We start from the raw sequence: 20,432 nt of genomic DNA, 5'->3' as shown, positions 1-20,432 counted from the left end.
ATGAGAAACGCCTCGGTGGTGACTGAGTTTATTCTGCTGGGCATCCCACACACAGAGGACCTGGAGACCGTGCTCTTTGTCCTGTTTCTGTCCTTCTACATCTTCACCCTTATGGGGAACCTGCTCATCCTACTGGCAATTGTCTCCTCCACTCGGCTGCACACTCCCATGTACTTCTTCCTGTGTAAACTGTCTGTGTGTGACATATTTTTTCCCTCTGTGAGTTCCCCTAAGATGCTCTTCTACCTCGCAGGGAACAGCCGAGCCATCTCCTACGCAGGCTGCATGTCCCAGCTCTTCTTCTACCACTTTCTGGGTTGTACCGAGTGTTTCCTGTACACAGTAATGGCCTATGATCGCTTTGTTGCCATATGTTACCCTCTGCGCTACACAATAATCATGAGTCACAGAGCGTGTGCCATCCTGGCCATGGGCACCTCGTTTTTTGGGTGCATTCAGGCCATCTTTCTAACTACACTCACCTTCCAGTTGCCCTACTGTGGCCCCAGTGAGGTGGACTATTACTTCTGCGATATCCCAGTGATGCTGAAGCTGGCTTGTGCAGACACCTTGGCCCTGGAGATGGTGGGGTTCGTCAGTGTGGGTCTCATGCCCCTCAGCTGCTTCCTTCTCATTCTCACTTCCTACAGCTGCATCATTTACTCCATTCTTCAAATCCAATCAACCAAAGGCCAACAGCGTGCCTTCTCCACCTGCAGTGCCCACCTCACTGCCATCCTCCTCTCCTTTATGCCAGTGGTTCTCATCTACCTGCAACCCACCCCTAACCCCTGGCTTAATGCAACTGTTCAGGTCCTGAATAACCTTGTCACCCCCATGTTAAACCCCTTGATCTACAGCTTGAGAAATAAGGAAGTGAAATATTCTCTAAGGAAAGTGCTAGAGGAGATGGCCCTCATTCATGAGAAGTGATAGAGGTCATACCATATTGCTTATGAGAAGACTTTGCACAGATATTAACTCTGCTCCCTTTTACAGATGAAGAAACTAAGATTAGAAGATATGAAGTGAATTGCTCCAGGTCACTAATAAATTATCCTACTCAGGAGGGATAATAGGATATTCTACTATTCCCAGTTGGCAATAAAAATGCCTAGGCCTTCTGTCCCTCCCTCTATATCTTCCTCTACTCCTAATCCTCTCTTGTGCCCTTCTCCCTTACCCTAACACTTCCTCATTTTGGCTGACGTGATTATATGATTAACCTCTCAAATGCCTGCATCAGATAAGCCCTCATTTGATGGTCTAGGGATTGTAGAAAAATGGGAAGGTTTCAACCATATGGCTTCCAGTGGTACTCTGTGACTTTTGAAATGAAAAGAAATTGTGTAAAGGAAAAGGACTTCTGGGTGAGACCTCAGGACCTTTGTCTCCTAATGACTGAATCATAGGTATCAATGTGTTGTGTCACCCACAAAGCCTGTCTATTGGTCTTTAACCTGAAAACAAGCCTTGACTGTGATTTGAAATTGTAGATGAAAGAGAATGTGAAGAAGGTAGTCGGGGGGAGTCTGTGAAGGGGTGACTAATTTTGTTGTTTTTCAGTATTAGAAATTTTAGTTTGTCTTTATAATCCCAAGCACAACCAGCAATCCATGCAAAATCTAAGCTGCTATTGTTCCATGGTTTTGGATCCTTTGCTTACCAGAAAGCTGTGACTTTAGTGCTGCCCCTCTAACTTTCTTTCTTCCTTTGTCTAATGAGCTCAGCGTAAGATACGTGCTATTCTAGTCCAGGCAGAGATTTGAAGGAAAGTGAAGGGTGAGATGAAAAGAGAAAGTGGTGATGGGAAGAGAAAGGAGTGACTGGAAGAGAAGAGAGTGATTGGTGATTGAAAGAGAAGGGGGTAATGTGAGAGAAAGACATGATGGGAAGATAAATGGATTCTGGGAAGAGAAGAAGAAGAGGTAGAAGCCAGTCGGCTCTCCTTTTGTTTATTTTCAGGATCAGAGTTGTCAGGGATTCTCCCACACTTGAACCAGTCACAACATTGTGTTTAAAAACTCATATCAGGGTGATGAGATGATGCATGTTTTTAAAGGGAGAACATTTCCCCTGTTCATTTTTCTTAAACCCTGTGCCTTTTATCCTAACAGAAATGCTCCTTCCAGAGTCTTTAGTAGAACAAATTCATTCTTATCACTGTTAGTTGCTCAATCATGTCTGACTCTTTGTGACCCCATGGACTCTACCCCACTAGGCTCCTCTGTCCATGGAAAACTCGAAACAAGAATACTGGAATGGGTAGCCATTCTCTCCTCCTGGGGATCTTCCCAACCCAGGGATCGAAACTGGGTCTCCTACACTGGAGCCATCAGGGAAGCCCACTAAAGACCCAGTTAAAATTTTTCCTGTGTGAAACTTTATACTAAGCAAGTCAAGCTCTCATTTCTCTGTGTTTTAAATCAGACTTAACAAAAACATCCCTCCATCATGCTAGGATAAGTTTTAGCAAAGCATTTTCCAGCAGTGAAAGTAAAGTAGGTTCAGGGAAGGTAAGGAGAAAACAAAAGTTAGTTGGGGATTGACTATATAGAATCAACAGTTCATTTGTTGAATAGAAGAAATTCTGAGTCCCAGATGAGTTGTTTTTGTTTATTTAGTTGAGGAAGCAGAACCTCAGTAATATATCTGTCCATTCCTTTTATTTAGTTATTTATTTTTTGGCTGTGCTGGTCTTTGTTGCTCCATGGGGTTTTCTCTAGTTGCAGCGAGTGGGGCTTACTCTCCAGTTGGGATGTGTGGGCCTCTCATGGTGACTTCTTTTATTGTTGGTTTAGTTGCTCCATGGCACGTGGTGTGTTCCTGGATGAGGGATCAAACCCATGTCTCCTGCATTGGCAGCTGGATTCTTTACCACTGGATCACCAGGGAAGCCTCTGTCAGTTATTTCTAATCTATCAAGTATCTCAAGAGTCAAAAGGGTGGATACATCTTCTGGCTCTTGGGATGAAGCTGGAATGGAACAAGCCCTTGTTTCCTAAAGAGTTTTTATCAAACAGAGAAAATATGGCAGAAGTCATGTTTTCTACTCATTTAGTAATGATTTTTGGATACCACATTCCTTCCTTGCTTTCCTAGACGAGGTGGTTCGCCTTCATTGCCAACTGGAACTCTTCCCAGAACTGGACTTCTCTTTTCTGTTTCAGGACTTTAAAGAGATAGAGTCCTGATCCTTTTCTCCAGACTCCATTGTTTTCCATTAATTTTACTCTGTGCCTTGATCATACTTAACTACAGCTCTGGAGCCAAACTCTTCTAACTCTATTGCAACCTCTCATCTCAGACATCCATTTGGAAGCTATCAGCTATCACTGTCATTGATCACCTACCTGTTTTAAATGTCTTTGGTTGCTTAGTCCCAGGATTATCTAAAATACCTGCTCCAAACCAATAGATTACTCTTAGCCTTTCACTAAAGTATCCTACCTATTTGTAGCCCTTGTTCTAGTTACAACAGAGGTTTTTAACACAGCTTGTTAAGTGAGGTATGTTAAACTCTAAAAGTACAATGTGAGACAGAATTATATCATGACTCAAAACCAGTTTTATAAAGAAAAGTAATGAAATAAGTTACATTGTTTAGTTTCTGACTATGTGCCAAGAAATTCTCTTCAAAAATTTTATACAACTTTATTAATTGGCTATATTAACCCTTTAAAATGTTGAATATCATTCACGTTTTTCCAGATGTAGGCACTAAATTCCAGAATGGATAACTAAATCCTTAAAATCATATTGAATCAGAGAAACTGTAATTGAAGGGGTGTGTGTGTGTGTGTGTGTGTGTGTGTGTGTGTTCTTAGTAGCTCAGTCATCTCTTACTCTTTGTGACCCAATGGATTGTATCACACCAGAATCCTCTGTCCATAGAATTCTCTGGGCAAGAATATTGGAGTTGGTTGCCATTTCCTTCTCCAGGGGATCTTCCTAACCCAGGGACTGAACCCAGGTCTCCAGCATTGCAGGTGGATCCTTTACTGTCTGAGCCACCAGGGAAGGTAGGATAAATTTTACCCCAAATTCAAGATATTTTGTGGATTGTATATGAAACATTAGTGTATAAGTAAAATCATAATGAAGCAGAAAGAAGTACATAAATTTTGTCTATGATTTTTAATTTGTGTAGTTCTCTGAGATCAACCTACTTGAGAGTTTTCAAAGTGAGTAGACAATATAGATATCAAAATAAAATACAGAGTTACTTGTCATTTACATCAAGGACCTAGTATTGATGTGCATATACATATATATATGTATATACATATATACAATAAAATACATATACAATATTTCATGATTTTATAATTTTAAAAACAAGTAATATTTTCAAGTACTTACTGTTTACCAGCCAATATATTAAAACAGTTCAGTTCAGTTCAGTTCAGTCACTTAGTCATGTCCGACTCTTTGTGATCCAATGGACTACAGCATGCCAGGCTTCCATGTGCATCACCAACACCCAGAGCTTGCTCAAACTCATGTCCATTGAGTCAGTGATGCTATCCAATGATCTCATCCTCTGTCATCCCCTTCTCCTCATATCTTCAATCTTTCCCAGCATCAGGGTCTTTTCTAATGAGTCAGTTCTTTGTATCAGGTGGCCAAAGTATTGGAGCTTCTGCTTCAGCATCAGTCCTTCCAATAAATATTTAGGATTGATTTCCTGTAGTATTGATTGGTTTGAACTCCTTGCACTCAAAGGGACTCTCAAGAGTCTTCTCCAACACTACAGTTCAAAAGCATCACTACTTTGGTGTTCAGCTTTCTTTATGGTCCAAATCTCACATCCATACATGACTCCTGGAAAAACCATAGCTTTGACTATATGGGCCTTTGTCATACATATATTAAATACTCCACTCTATTTTTATTAAATATACTAATTTTATTAATATTAAAAATATTTAGTACACTAAATATTCCACCCTTTTTTTCTCAATTTAATTCTTTTAATTACTTTGTGAAGTGACAATTGTTACTATTAACATTTAAATGTTTAGGGTATCAACATTTAAGGCAGTACTTTAAAAAAAAGAGCATAGCAGTGCTAAAAATTAGGAGGTGTAAAGCTAGCTATCATACACAGGTATGTCTGATAATAATGTTGACAACATTTTATGGTGTTCCTTACACAATAATGGATTTTAAATAAGCTGGATAGGAAAACTATCGCCTTCCTTTTGTACTCTTTCTTTGAGTATTAAAGGAGGTCAGGAGAGAACAAAGTGGCAGAGGAGTAGGTGGATGTAGAGTACATCTCTCTTCACAGATATATCAGGAATACCCCTTCAGACACAGAAGTGCATGCAAAACACCAGCTGAGAGCAGACAGGAGTATCTGACCAGTGGAGAAAATATACAGAACAACAGAAAACTCAGTAGAAGGAAGGAACCAGGGGGAAAAACAGGAGTGTTAGTAGGACTGGACCTGCCCTTGGTGGGTGGGGGAACTGAAGCCAGGGTCCCATCACCACATTGGGGCAATTGTCTGAGTCAGAGAAGAAACATTTAAGGCTGAGAGAGAAACAGCTGATCTGTGGCAGCCTAAATGGAATAAGAGTCAGACAGCCCTTGCCGCAGCCATACATACTCTGGACAGGGACTCAGGTCCCATGGAAGGCACAGTAGCTGGGAGCTGGAGTTTAGGGATTGTGGAGCAATCTCAGGGTGAGGGGTACTGTTGACTGCAGTCAGATTGAGAGGATGTGAGGGAGGAGATCGTGATGGGAAATGCCTGTGGAGGAGAGCCTGGCAGCCATGGAAGCAAAGGGATACAGCTGAGTCACATGTAGGGGGTGGAACCATCACTATAACCTCTCTCTCTCCATAGGCCAGCATCAGCAGCTGAAAAATAGAGAAGCTGGCCCATAAAATACTAGACACAATGAACTACAGAGTAGGACCCCAGCCAGGGGGGCCCCTTTTTGTGTCTGATGTGCTGAACAACAGAGAAGGAACCCAGGCAAGGGAGCCCTCTAAGTGCCTGAATGGGCAGAGCTACAGAGGCAGACTGGCCAAAGAGGCCTTCTGATTGCCAGCTACAAGAGGCTCGAAAAAAGACTCTGATAGGGCCATAAACCCTGTGGTGGAGGCAGTCCGTGTGCCTGCACATTTGGCGCCGCCAGGGTTCCGCAAGCAGCTGAACTACCTTCACGCTCAACTCTCACTGGGGCAGCGCCACCACAGGCAAAAAAAAACTCTTGCATCTATGGGCACAGCTTTTTTTGGCCGTGTCCAACTTTTGCAACGCTATAGACTGTGGCCTGCCAGGCTCCCCTGTCAGGGAGTTTCTCCAGGCAAGAATACTGGAGCGTATTGGCCAATATTGGTTGCCATACCCTTCTAGAGCACTATATTTCCTTCTGCTCTAGCCGCCAACTCCCCTGAGTACCTGGTGCTGCCAGAACCCCTGCGCCCCAAGCAGCTGCACACCTCCACACAAGGCCCTCACAGGGGCAAACCCAAGTCCTACAGGGCAGCCTTAGGATCAACCCCAGTGGACAACCCACATGCAGAGGTGGAAATGAAACCACAGTTGAAACCCAGGGACAGTGTGGCTAAGGAAGAAGACCCAAAACCTTCCTGCCAGCTGTACAGGCTTGAGATTAAGTCCACACAATTATCTAGGCAGACTGTGTCTGAATATATAAAAGGTCATCGAGAGCTCCCACAAAAGAAAACACGCTAGTTTTGATAGCTGTGGACATTGGAGGCAAGAACACATAGGAGTAGGACCAGATTAGTATTTGAGCTGCCCCAGAGCAGGTCCAGAGATCAGCACGGTGTTGGAGGGTATTCTAGGGAGGTGGGGTGAACTGTGATTCCCAGTGAAGGAAAGGACATTGACAGTAGTGACTCAAGAAAAACATTTATTATTCTTATGTGTTCACTTGTTCTCTAGATTCTTTTGGATTTTTTCTTCTTTTTTTTCTTTTCCTTTTTATCCCCCTCTGTTGTAGTTGTTGACTTTATTGGCATTATGACACTATGAAATGCAATTAAGCTTTTGAGCTTTTGTTTTCTTATCTCAGTCATATTTTTTTTTTTTTTTTTTACTGTTGTTATAAACCTCTGCCTCTACGATGGGCTTTTGCAGTTCTGTGGACTTTTCCTTTTTCTTTTTTTTTCCTTTCTTTTCTCTTTTCTTAATTTTAGTTTTTAACTTTATAAACTTATTATTATTTCTTCTACATTTATTCCTTTGTTTGCTTTTCCTACTGTACTATTCCCCTTGCAGTTAATCTTTAATGTATACAAATCTTATTTTCTACCTCTTTAACTTTGCATATCTATTATTTCTTTCTTTTCTTTCCTCTCAACATATATGTTACTTTTATTTTCATTGCTGTATTGCCCAACTGGAACCTTGCTTTACTTCTGTTTTCCAGTTTGTACTTTAGTTAATTTTGTTTTGGTAGATATGATTTTTGGTTTCCTTTGTTCACTGTGTCAATCTATTGAACTTTATTTTTGTTGGACTGCCTCAATTTTGTTAACGGGTATATATATGTATATGTGTATATTCAGTCACACTTTTTCTTGTTATTATAAATCTCTGCCTCTACATCGGGCATTTGCAGTTCTATGGAGTTTTCCTTTTTTTTTTTTTTTCTATTTTCTCTCTATTATTCCTCTTTTTTAAAACTTTAGTTTTTAATTTTTTTAAACCTATCATTTTTTTCTACATTTATTCCTTTGTTTGCCTTTCCAACTGTTATTTTCCCCTTGCAGTTAAACTTTAATGTATATAAACCTTATTCATCTAACTGTATTTAACTTTGCATATCTATTTTTTCTTTGTTTTCTTTCTTTCCTTTCCTCTCAACATATTTGTTAGTTTTGTTCTAATTGCTTTATTCTACACTTGGTACATTGCTTTAGTTTTGTTTTCAAGTTTGTACTTTATTTTTGTTGGACTGATTTGACTTTGCTCATCGGTGTATACGTATATGAGTATATTCCATTATTTTAATTATTATTTGCCTAATTTTGTAACTGCCGTTTGTCTGGAGTTCATCTTTGGTTTATCATTTTTGGGTATTTGTTTTATCTCACTGAATGCCATAAGAAATCATTTGTGGAATCTTTGTTCCTGACCAGAGATCAAGCCCTGAGCCTTTGGAGTGGGAGCACTGACTCCAAGACCCTAGACTACCAGAGAACTAACACTAGGGAGAATCAAATAGTGAGAACTCACACAAACAAAACCACTTAGATAAAACACCCGGCATCACAAAACCACCAGTAGCACACTGTGCAGGAGTCCTCACCTAAACAACAAACAAAACAAAAGTACAAACCCAGTCATCAGAAGACAGATTTACTACCTCACTCAGCCTTTCCCATCAGAGGAAAAACAAACAAACACACAAAAAACCTCAGCACAAATCTCATCCTATATGAAGCTTACACAAACCACTGGACAAACTTTAGAAAGGCAGAAACCAAAAGAAAGAAAGTATTCAACCTTGAAGCCTGGGAAAAGGAGACCTCAAATGCAATAAGTTAAAAAAAAAGAAAATGAAAAGTCAGAGAAACACTACACACATGAAGGAACAAACTAGAAATGTAGAAGTTCAAATAAATGAGGAGGAAACAGGCAAACCATCTGAAAAAAATTCAGAATAATGATAGTAAAGATGATCAAAAACCTAGAAAACAAAATGGAAAAGATGCAAGAATCAATTAACAAAGACCTAGAAGAATTAAAGAATAAACATAAGCACACAAACAACACAATTGCTGAAATTAAAAATACTATTGAAGGAATCAATAGCAGAATATCTGAAGCAGAAGTATGAATCAGTGAGCTGGAAGATAAAAGGTGGAAATAACTTCTGAAAAGAAGAATAAAGTGAAAAGAATGAAGAGATCTGAGGATAGTCTCAGAGATCTCTGGAACAATATCAAACACAACAATATTGGAATTATTGGTCCCAGAAGAAGAAGATAAAAAGAAAGGATATGACAACATTTTTGAAGAGATTTTAGTTGAAAATTTCCCTAACATGCAAAAGGAACTAGCCAATCAAGACCAAGAGGCAAAAGAGTCCCATATAGGATAAACCCAAGGATAAATGCACCACACACATACTAATCAAACTAACAGAGGCTAAACACAAAGAAAGAATATTAAAAGAAGCAAGGGAAAACAACAAGTAACATACAAGGAAACCCCATATGCTTAACACCTGATCTTTCAGCAAAAAATGCTGCAGGCCAGAAAGGGATGGCAGGATATATTTAAAGTAATAAAAGGGAAAAATCCAGAACCAAGATTACTGTACTCCACAAGGATCTCATTCAAAATTGATGGAGATATCAAAAGCTTTTCAGACAAGCAAAAGTTAAGAGAATTCAGTACCACCAAACCAGCTTTACAACAAATGTATAAAGGAATTATATACCCAAAAAACACAAGAAAAGAAAGAAAAGATCTATAAAATCAACCCCAAACAATTAAGAAAATGGCATTAGGAACATACATATCAAGAATTACTTTAAATATAAATGGATTAAATGCTCCAACCAAAAAACACAGACTGGCTGAATGGATACCAAAACAAGACCCATATATAAGCTGTCTACAAGAAATCCAATTCCGACCTAAAGACACATATAGACTGAAAGTGAGAGGATGGAAAAATATATTCCATGCAAATGGAAAACAAAAGAAAGCTGGAGTAGCAATTCCCATATCAGACAATATAAACTTTAAAATAAAGAAGATTACAAGAGATAAGGAAGGACACTACATAATGATCAAAGGATCAATCCAAGAGGAAGACATAACAATTGTAAATATCTATGCAGTCAACATAGGAGCACCTCACTACATAAGACAAACACTAACAGACATAAAAGTAGTACTTGGCAGTAACACAATAATAGTAGGAGACTTTAACACCCCACTCACACCAATGGACAGATCATAAAAACTGAAAATTAATAAGAAAATGCACGTCTTAAATGATACATCAGATGAGATGAATCTCATTGAAATCTTCAGGACATTCCATCCAAATGTGGAAGAATACACCTTCTTCTCAAGTGGACATAGAACATTCTCCAGGATAGACCATATCTTGGGTCACAAATCAAGTCTCAGTAAATTAAAGAAAATCGAAATCATATCAAGTATCTTCTCTGACCACAACAGTATGAGACTAGATATCAATAACAAGAAAAAAAACTGTAAAAAACACAAACACATGGAGATTAAACAACACATTCTAAGTAACCAAGAGGTTACTGAATAAATCAAAACGGAAATCAAAAAATTTCTAGAAAAAAATGACAATCAAAACACGACAACTCAAAACCCATCAGTTCAGTTCAGTTCAGTCGCTCAGTCATGTCTGACTCTTTGTGACCCCATGGACTACAACATGCCAGGCTTCCACATCCACCACCAACTCCTGGAACTTACTCAAACTCATGTCCATAGAGTTGGTGATCCATCAAATCATCTCATCCTGTTGTCCCCTTCTCCTCCTGCCTTCAATCTTTCCCAGCATCAAGGTCTTTTCCAATGAGGCATTTCTTCATACCAGGTGGCCAAAGTATTGGAGTTTTAGCTTCAGCATCAGTCCATCCAATGAATATTCAGGACTGATTTCCTTTAGGATGGATTCATTTGATCTCCTTGCCATCCAAGGGACTCTCAAGAGTCTTCTCCAACACCACAGTTGGAAAGCATCAATTCTTCGGTGCTCAGCCTTCTTTAAAAACAACTTGAAAAAGAAGTAGAAGAAGAACAACAACAAAAATTAGTAGAAGGAAAGAAATCATAAAGGTCAGAGGAGAAATAAATGAATAAGAAATGAAAGAAAGAATATTAAAGATCAAAAAAACTAAAAGCTGATTCTTTGAGAAGTTAAACAAAATTGACAAATCTTTAGCCAGACTGATAAAGAAAAAAAGAGAGAAGAATCAAATCAACAAAATTCGAAATGAAAAAGGAGAGGTTACAACAGACAATGGAGAAATACAATGGATTATAAGAGACTATTATGAACAAGTATATGGCAAAAAAATGGATAGCCTGGAAGAAATGGACAGATTCTTAGAAAAGTTCAATCTTCAGAGACTGAACCAGGAAGAAATAGAAATGATGAAAAACCTAATTACCAGCACTGAAATTGAAGCTGTGATCAAAAATCTCCCAGAAAACAAAAACCCAGGGCCAGATGGTTTCACAGGAGAATTCTATTAAACATTTAGAGAAGAGCTAATACGTATCTTTTTAAAAATCTTTCAAAAAATTGCAGAGGAAGGACCACTTCCAAGCTCATTCTATGTGGCCACCATCACCCTGCCACCAAAACCAGACAAGGACAACACACAAAAAAAGAAGACTAAAGGCCAATATCACTGATGAACATAGATGTAAAAATCCTCAACAAAAATCTAGCAAACAGAATTCAGCAACACATCAAAAACCTCATACACCATTATCAGGTTGGGTTTATTCCAGGGATCCAGTGATTCTTCAATATATGCAAATAAATCAATGTAATACACTGTATTAACAAATTGAAAGATAAAAACCGTATGATAATCTCAATAGATTCAGGAAAAGCCTTTGACAATGTACAATACCATTTATGATTAAAACTCATCAAAAAATGGGCATAGAAGGAACTTAACCTCACCACAGTAAAGGCCATATATGATAAGCCTACAGCAAATATTATTCTCAATGGTGAAAAACTGAAAGCATTCCGCTTAAGATCAGGAACAAGACAAGGGTGCCCACTTTCACCACTCTTATTCAACATAGTTCTGGAAGTCCTAGCTACAGCAATCAGAGAAGAAAAAGAAATAAAAGGAAAAGAAGAAGTAAAGCTCTCAGTGTTTGCAGATGACGTGATACTGTACATAGAAAACCCTAAAGATAGTTTCAGAAAATTACTTGAGCTAATCAGTGAATTTAGCAAAGTTGCAGGGTACAAAATCAATACACAGAAATCACTTTCATTTCTATGAACTAACAATGAAAAATCAGAAAAGAAATTAAGGAATCAATCCCATTCACCACTGCAACAAAAAAGAATAAAATATCTAGGAATAAACTTACTTGAGGCAAAAGAGCTGTACACAGAAATTTTAAAAACAGTAACAAAAGAAATCAAAGATGACATAAACAAGTGGAGAGATAATCCATGTTCCTGGGTAGGAAGAATCAATATTTTGAAAATGACTATACTACCAAATGCAATCTACAGATTCAACGCAATCCCTATCAAATTACCAATGACATTTTTCACAGAACTAGAAAAAAATTTTCACAATTCATATGGAAATACAAAAGACCCAAATAGCCAAAGCAATCTTGAGAAAGAAGAATAGAGCTGGAGGAATCAACCTTCCTGACTTCACTTTATACTACAAAGCTACAGTCATCAAGACAGGATGGTAGTGGCACAAAAACAGAAATATAGACCAATGGAACTAGATAGAAAATCCAGAAAAAAAGCCATGTACCTACGGGTACCTTATTTTTGACAGAGGAGGCAATAATCTACAATGGGGCAAAGACAGCTTCTTCAATAGATGGTGCTGAGAAAACCGGACAGCTACGTGTAAAGAATGAAATTAGAACACACCATACACAAAGTTAAACTCAAAATGGATTACAGACCCAAATGTAAGACCAGAAACTATAAAATTCTTAGAGGAAAACATAGGCAGAACACTTGATGGCATCAGTCAAAGCAAGGTCCTCTATGACCCACCTCCTAGAGTAATGGCAATAGAAACAGAAGTAAGCAAGTGGGACCTGAATAAACTTAAAAGCTTTTGCACAGCAAAGGAAACTATAAGTAAGGTAAAAAGACAACCCCCAAAATAGGAGAAAATAATAGCAAATGAACCTACTGACGAAGGATTAATTTCCAAAATACTCAATACCAGAAAAACAAAAAACCCAGTCAAAAAGTGGGAGAAAGACCTAAACAGACATTTCTCCAATGAAGACATACAGATGGCTAACAAACACATGAAAAGATGCTCAGCATTTCTCATTATTAGAGAAATGCAAATCAAAAGTACAAAGGGATATCACCTCACACTGGTCAGAATGGTCATCATCAAAAATGTACAAACAATAAATGCTGGAGAAGGTGTGGATAAAAGGGAATGCTCTTGCACTATTGGTGGGAATGTAAACTGATAACAGCTACTATGGAAGACGGTATGGATATTCCTTAAAAAACTAGGGATAAAACAATCATATGACCCAGCACTCCCACTGCTAGACATATACCCTAAGGAAACCAAAATTGAAAAATACACGTGTATCCCATTGTTCACTGCAGCACTATTTACAATAGCTAGAACATGGAAGCAACCTAGATTTCCATCAACAGGCGAACGGATAAAGAAGTTGTTTTTACATATACACAATGGAATATTACTCAGCCACAAAAAGGAATGCCTTTTAGTCAGTTCTAATGAGGTGGATGAACCTAGAACCTATGATACAGAGTGAAGTAAGTCAGAAAGAGAAAGATAAATATCATATTCTAACATGTATATATTGAATCTAGAAAAATGGTACTGAAGAATTTATTTACAGGGCAGCAATGGAGAAGCAGACATAGAGAATAGATTTATGGACATGGGCAAAGGGGAGGAGAGGGTAAGATATGTGGAAAAAGTAATATGGAAACTTATATTACCATACGTAAAATAGATAGCCAACAGGAATTTGCTCTATGACTCAAGAAACTCAAACAGGAGCTCTGTATCAAACCTAGAGCAGTGGGGTGGGAAGGAGATGGAAAGGAGGTTCAAAAGGGAAGGGATTTATGTATACCTATGGCTGATTCATGTTGAGGTTTGACGGAAAACAACAAAATTCTGTAAAGCAATTATTCTTCAATAAAAAATAAATAAATTTTAAAAAATATGTATAATTAAAAAAAGAAGGTCATATGTTTATTATTAAAGACAAAGATTATTTTTAGAAGACATGAATAGGAGAATAAAATACAAAAAAATACTGTAATAATTAAAAACTGCATCGATGACATCATATGGCACTTTAGTGACCATAATGTCAGTGATGTTACACAGGATCAAAGGAAAAGATGTATCCATTTATGAATGAATAACTGCTACAGAACTTGCAGCATTTGCTCAACCTCTTTAAACTGCTAGAAAGGTGAAAACCACACTTTTGATATACTAATAGGAATCACAAATCTATGATGAATGCAAGAAAAAAAACATAACCAACTAGATGAACAAATTAGCCTTGTGATCACCCTGGCTTTTTGCTTTTGTAGAATTTTTGGACGTGGGCACAGGAAAGGTGATTTAAAAACTTGCATAGAAGTCTTGCTAAACTAATGAGACAGAATTCAGATTTCAGAGATATTAGAATGGCTAGGATTTGTGAGGTGGAACATAGACAGGAAGGAGGTATTCAGAGAAAGAGCTCCAGAAATCAGCACGGGGTCCTCTTAAATAATTGACTAAGTACTAATTTGTGAAATTCCCCAAGATAAGGCAAAGTAAAATGCTGGAGCAATCATAACCGGTAGGAAGGTATAAGAAAAAATATTTCAAGTACTCAGAGCTGAAATTATTTGAGTTCTGACCTTCCCAATAAAGATGAAATGGGATGTTTGGTAGAGATCCAAGAGCAGTCACATTCAGGATTGGGGCTGAATTGGCCCCGGAGGAAAACTACTCCAGACACACAATAAAGAAGCCTGAAATGAAGGCTTTGATTAATCAAGATGATCCAGAAGTTACATAGCTACCTGTCAAAACAAGTTCCAACCCCCTAAAGAAGCATACCAAAATGCAGCACTCCCATGAGGGACCTAGAGCTAAGAACTGTTTCATAGTTCCACCATCCAGAGCAGAAAACCTTTGTGTTACACAGAGCATTGAGTAGGGTATGAAGGTTTTGTCTCAGTAGTGGAGCAAAACTATCAGTTGATTAAAGTCTGATCAGGTCAAATAAAACTTAATAGCAAGCCTTGAAAGAAGCAAGCTTTCCCAAATAACTGCATCACGGAATCAAAAATATCCAGATACATAAAGAAGTTGAAGCATAAGGCCCATAATTAAAGTAAAAATAATTTAATATACAAAACCCCAGAAGAGTAACAAGTGCTGGAGTTAGTAGACAAGGACATAAAAGAAATTCTTTTAATCATATATCATATGTTCAAAAGAGAAAAGAACTCATATGCATCATGAGAAATATGGATGATGAAAAAAATCACCTAAGCCCAATTTCTAAAGACACACTGTCTCCATGGAGGTTTGGATCTCATGCCAGGCAGGAGGGCCCTTCCTCGAGTCTCTGTAACATTCTAGATAGAATATTCCTCCTTGTATCTACTATTCCTATATTCTTTAGAATTGTCTTATGTTCTCATGAGCTAAAGTCCTGTTACTCTCATCCTCAATTTAAAATGTTTATATTAAAATTTCTCTATTCAAATCATTGTGTTGTTTCTATCTCTTGACTAATACATTTTCCGCCTAATGTCAAGAACAAACCAAAGATGTTTGCTCTGACCACTTCTATTCAGTATTGAGTTAAGGATTCCAGCCAGAGGAAAAAGTCGAGGAAAAGAAATAAAAGCATCCATCTTGAAAGGAGGAAACAATGTTCAGTATTTGCTGACTATATGAGCATTTTTGTGATAAATCCTAGGGAATCTACCAAGAAACTACTAAAAATAAAAAGCAGATTTAACAACATTTCAGGTCTGTGTACATAATAACCATCCCACAAAGTACAGATGTGTATGGTGGTGGGTGGAGATATTGGCCAATAATATTTTACTATTTCTAAATTTTATGTGAAATAATACATTAGTAACCATAAGAATACTGTGAAATTTAAAGATGTACCTACCATTATTAAGGACAAAAATTTGCTCACATTCCTTTGTAGTCAATCCCCAAACACTCCATCCCAGGTAAGAATTAATCTTTTTTCTCACTATATATTTGTTTTGCCTTCTCAATAGTTTTATATGAATGGGGTCTATAATGTAAACTCTTTGGTGTCTAGACTTTTTCTCTTAGCATAACGCTTTTGATATTCATCCCTCTTCTGATGTGTATTTGAATCCATGTCTTTTTTACTGTTGAAATATGCTATCTCATGGAAATAATGCAATTTATTTACTCACTTATTGATGAATATTTCACTTGTCTCCATTTTTTTACTGTTCTAAATGAAACTGTCATGCATGTGTATATACAAATCTTTGTTGAGACGTGTTTTCATTTTTGAGGATAAATATATTGTTGTATCTTATGAAAATGCGTATTCAACTTTAGAAGAAGCAGATCAACACCATTTCAGTAAGAAAACTCAGGAAAATGTCCTTGTTTCTTAAAATTACCACCATGATGACCTTAGTGAGAAATTTAAAGTAACTTTTGTTACCATTTACATCATCCTACAAGAGCTCTTTGAATTAAGAAATCTCTTAGAAAATAATTTTCGGTTAATTAATCTCAAAGGTCCTCATTCACCAGTCATGTAGAGATCAGACTCCCTGCCCTCATCATAATATCTGATTATTTTGCCTCCCCTTCCTCAACTGAGAATTTTGTAATGTGACAAATTCGATTGATCACCTTGGGAACTGGATGAAGCAATTTAGAAATTTTGTTAAAACGATGAGGGGCTGAATTCTCTCTTGTTAATATTCCAAGGCAAAACTGAGCAGCAGTGCAACACATACACGTTTAATGACTACACACACAGAGATGTCGTTTAGACTGATTTCTCTAGCACCTCCCAAATGAAACTGACTCCTCCTAAGTCACTGCATTAAAAGGGAAAAGCAAAATCTTGTAGCATCAACCTTTCTCATGGTGTTAGTAGTAAATATGACTTACACAAGTTTCAAATAGCTGTTATTGATTCTGACAAGATGCAACTGTGAAAAAGGATTGCTTGATGCCAGGGCTTCAAATGGCTGCATGTTCTGGATAAGTAATCTCACTGGCAAAAAAAAAAAAAAAAACCCAGTGAAATCTGCAAATCACATTCTGTCGGGCAGTCCCTGTGCTCAGAGCAGACTTTGCCCTGTGCATAATAAAAGGTGGAATTCTTAAACAAGTTCACCCAAACAACAGAGGCAGGGTAAACTATTTGAGCCTCACAATGAATTTCAAGAGAGAATATAAAGGGCTAAATTTATCAAATCAGGCAATACATTTATCTTAATTAACCAGATGCAGGCTCATTCTTTCCATTTATGTATGTGGTGCGGGCATAGCTCAGATCATTCTCAATCCCATGAAACTCACAATTCAAGCATATATTACATGTTTGGACCTTCCCTGGTGGCTCATTTGGTAAAGAATCTGCCTTCAATGCAAAAGAATGAGATTCTATGCCTGGGTCAGGAAGGTCGCCTGGAGAAGAGCATGGCAACCCACTCCACTTTTCTTGCCTGGAGAATCCCATGGATCGAGGAGCCTGCTTGGCTACAGTCCATGGGGTCACATAGAATTGGACATGACTTAGTCACTGAAGAACAACAAATATATGCTTATGTATTCTTCAGATGAATAAGAATTCAGAATTCCGCAGGTGTTGGGCCTATAAATCTTGTAGTATTTTTGTCTGGCTTTAATATCACAGTAACAGTAATGCTGGCTGCATGAAATGGATTGTATTGTATGTTTATAAGAATTTTTTCACTTCTTATAGACTATTCATTTTTTTGGTGTGTAAATGTTCATATAAGTTTACTAACCTTTTATTTCTGTGCATCAGTTTTATTGTTGCCTTTCATTTCTGATTTTATCTGAGCCCTCTTATTTGCTTATTACTGAAGGCTTGTCAATTTGCTTATCTTTTTCGAAAAGATCTTAGTTTTATTGATTTATTATTTTTTATTCACTAATTGATATATTTGTGATCTAATCTTTACTATTTCCTTCCTTCTAATTTGGGGCCTCAGTTGTTCTTTTTCTAGTTACTTAAAGTATAAAGGTCAGCTGTTGAATTCAGTCTCTTCTTTTTAAATATAAAGACTTCTTTTTTATTATAAATACTGAGTTCTGCAAAAATTTGCTGATATTTAAATGGAGGTTCCATCATATAGGGCTTCCCTGGTGGCTCAATTAGTAAAGAATCTTCCTTCAATGCAGGAGACCTGTGTTCCATCCCTGGGTTGGGACGATTCCCCGGGAGAACGGAATGGCTATCCACTTGAGTATTCTTGCATGAAGAATATCATGGACTGAGGAGCCTGGCAGGCTACAGTCCATGGGCTGCAAAAAGTCAGACACAACTAAGTGACTAACACTTTCACTTTTTCCATCATATAAGATGAATTTCTTTTGCTGCTTTGAAAATCATCTCTGACTTTTGATAATTTGATTACATTGTGATTGTGTGGATTTCTTTGTAGTCTTTTCATTGTTATTGTTCAGTCATTGTTATTGTCCAGTCACTTAGTCATGTCAAACTCTTTGCAAACCCACTGACTGCAACATACCAGGCTTCCCTGTCCTTTACCATCTCCTAAAGTTGCTCATGTCCATTGACTCGGTGATGCTGTCCAACCATCTATCTCATCCTCTGTCACCCCCTTCTCCTCCTGCCTTCAGTCTTCCCAGCATCAGGGTCTTTTCTAATGATGGACAGGGAGGCCTGGCATGCTGCAGTCCATGGGGCTGCAAAGAGTATTGCAAAGGGTCGGACATGACTGAGTGACTAAACTGACTGACTGGTACTATTAATATGTATAAAATAGGTAACTAATAAGAATCTACTGTGTAGCTCAGGGAACTCTACTCAGTGCTCTGTAGTGACCTAAATGAGAAAGAAATCCGAAAAAAGGGAATATCTGCCTATATATATATATAGCTTGGCTGAACAGTAGAAACTAACACAACATTGTAAAGTCACTATACCCCAATACAATTAATTTTTTTCAAAAGGAGCACAGTACACTCAATATTGGGCATACATTACTTTTATAGAAAGAAAAAACAGATGTGTGTTTCTTATTCATTCTAGATTTTTCATCTTGGTGTGAGTGATAAAATTATTTTAAATGTTTGAGGGGCTTAGGTTTTTAAACATTTGTGTCTCCAGATTTGTATATTTTGAGAGTCATTGGAAGTATTGAGCATTATCGGCATTGAAGGCTCTTTATTCCAAAGGGTGTATCTTTGGGAAGTGCTTCTGAGACCAAGAGGAAACAAAGCAGGGTAAGGAGGTGAAAGGACTCTTCATCCATCTTCTACTGACCTGAGAACAATGTTTCAAGATAAATGAGAAGTAGGATTTTTTTGCCTAATATTCTTTCCATTATTTAATATGTTACCTGGTTTTGTATCTAAGCTTCTATTTTTTACCTTGTGGAGACTTAGGTGGGCTGGTGTACAAGAAGATAAGGACAAGTAATAAATACATCAACTAGAAGCACTCCAGGGAAGTGAAAGCTCAGAGTCATGTGGAAATCCCACTGATGCTTTCTGCACTAGAGGTAGGTGAACTCAGATAGGAAACACTCCTGCAGGAGGCTGTAACCCAGGTTAGGAGAAAGTGACAAGATGAGATTAATAAGAGAGGAGAAGGGTGGACATAACCAAGTGGAAAGAACAGTAGGGCAAGTCTTCTGGATAAAGCACAAATATTGCACATGGTTAGCAGCATTGCTAATCACCAACTGTCCTCTATTAGATTGGGTACAATTGCCATGAATAAAACTGGACACTTATCCTGATACTGCTCAGAGACTGAAGTTCTTTGGCATTGCTTGCTTTGCTTTGGAAACAGGTTCTTGTAATCACCAAGAAAGAGCAAATCCCCTTCAACTGGCTGACATGCACATTTATACATCAATGACTGAATTATTTGACTTGACTAAAGGTAAAACATCAAAATTCATCTGACAGTACGAACTCTTGTAAAAAAAACCCTCATGATATTCAGTTTCCTAATCTTAAAAAGCAAGAGGGTGGCACATTATTCAACTTTGATTTGCAGCTTGTTAAACGTAGGGACATCATTAGATATATTCACAGGTCCCCCAAGACCCATTGAGCCTAGAGATTATCAGAGTGCTCAGTATTTAATAATTTTTTTTCAAAAATAATCATATCATTCCCTGTACCTGCCTATTTCTATATTTCCCAAGAGTAGTAAAGATCCAAAAATAAGCTTTTTATTTTATATTTTCATGTCACCTATGAGGATGCTGAAACACAGTGAAATAAGATCAGTAATTACCGAAAGGCAGTTGCTGGTTCTTGACTAAGATTTCATCAGTCAGTAGGAAAAAATCGAGGAAACTAATAAAATATAATGTTCCTTACAGCTAAATACATTCAATGTAAGACTGTCCTTTATTTTTCTTTTTAAAGCTTGTAATAAAATATACATATTTACTATTTTAACTACT

At 37.6% G+C, this 20,432-nt stretch overlaps 2 protein-coding genes across 2 annotated transcripts in view; one reads left to right on the top strand and one right to left on the bottom strand.

The window, feature by feature from the left end:
• LOC145524529 (olfactory receptor 10D1B-like) lies at positions 1-933 on the top strand. The gene has a single exon (XM_081537019.1). It carries the CDS (start codon positions 1-3, stop codon positions 931-933), a length of 933 nt encoding a protein of 310 aa, XP_081393145.1.
• Positions 934-6,928: 5,995 nt separating this feature from the next.
• Positions 6,929-20,432, bottom strand: part of LOC145523899 (olfactory receptor 8D2-like) — a 147,202-nt gene continuing 133,698 nt past the window's right edge. The window contains exons 3-4 of the transcript XR_014066953.1: positions 7,778-10,757; positions 6,929-7,283 (exon numbers count right to left, since the gene is read on the bottom strand). The gene's annotated coding sequence lies outside the window, so the exon portion shown is untranslated. The remainder of the gene's footprint in view (positions 7,284-7,777; positions 10,758-20,432) is intronic.

This window comes from Giraffa tippelskirchi, chromosome 10, assembly GCF_054371585.1.
Source record: "Giraffa tippelskirchi isolate mGirTip1 chromosome 10, T2T-mGirTip1v1.2.pri, whole genome shotgun sequence".
Lineage (NCBI taxonomy): Eukaryota > Metazoa > Chordata > Mammalia > Artiodactyla > Giraffidae > Giraffa > Giraffa tippelskirchi.
Note: the sequence above shows the minus strand (reverse complement) of the source record. Positions and strands in the feature narration are given on the sequence as shown.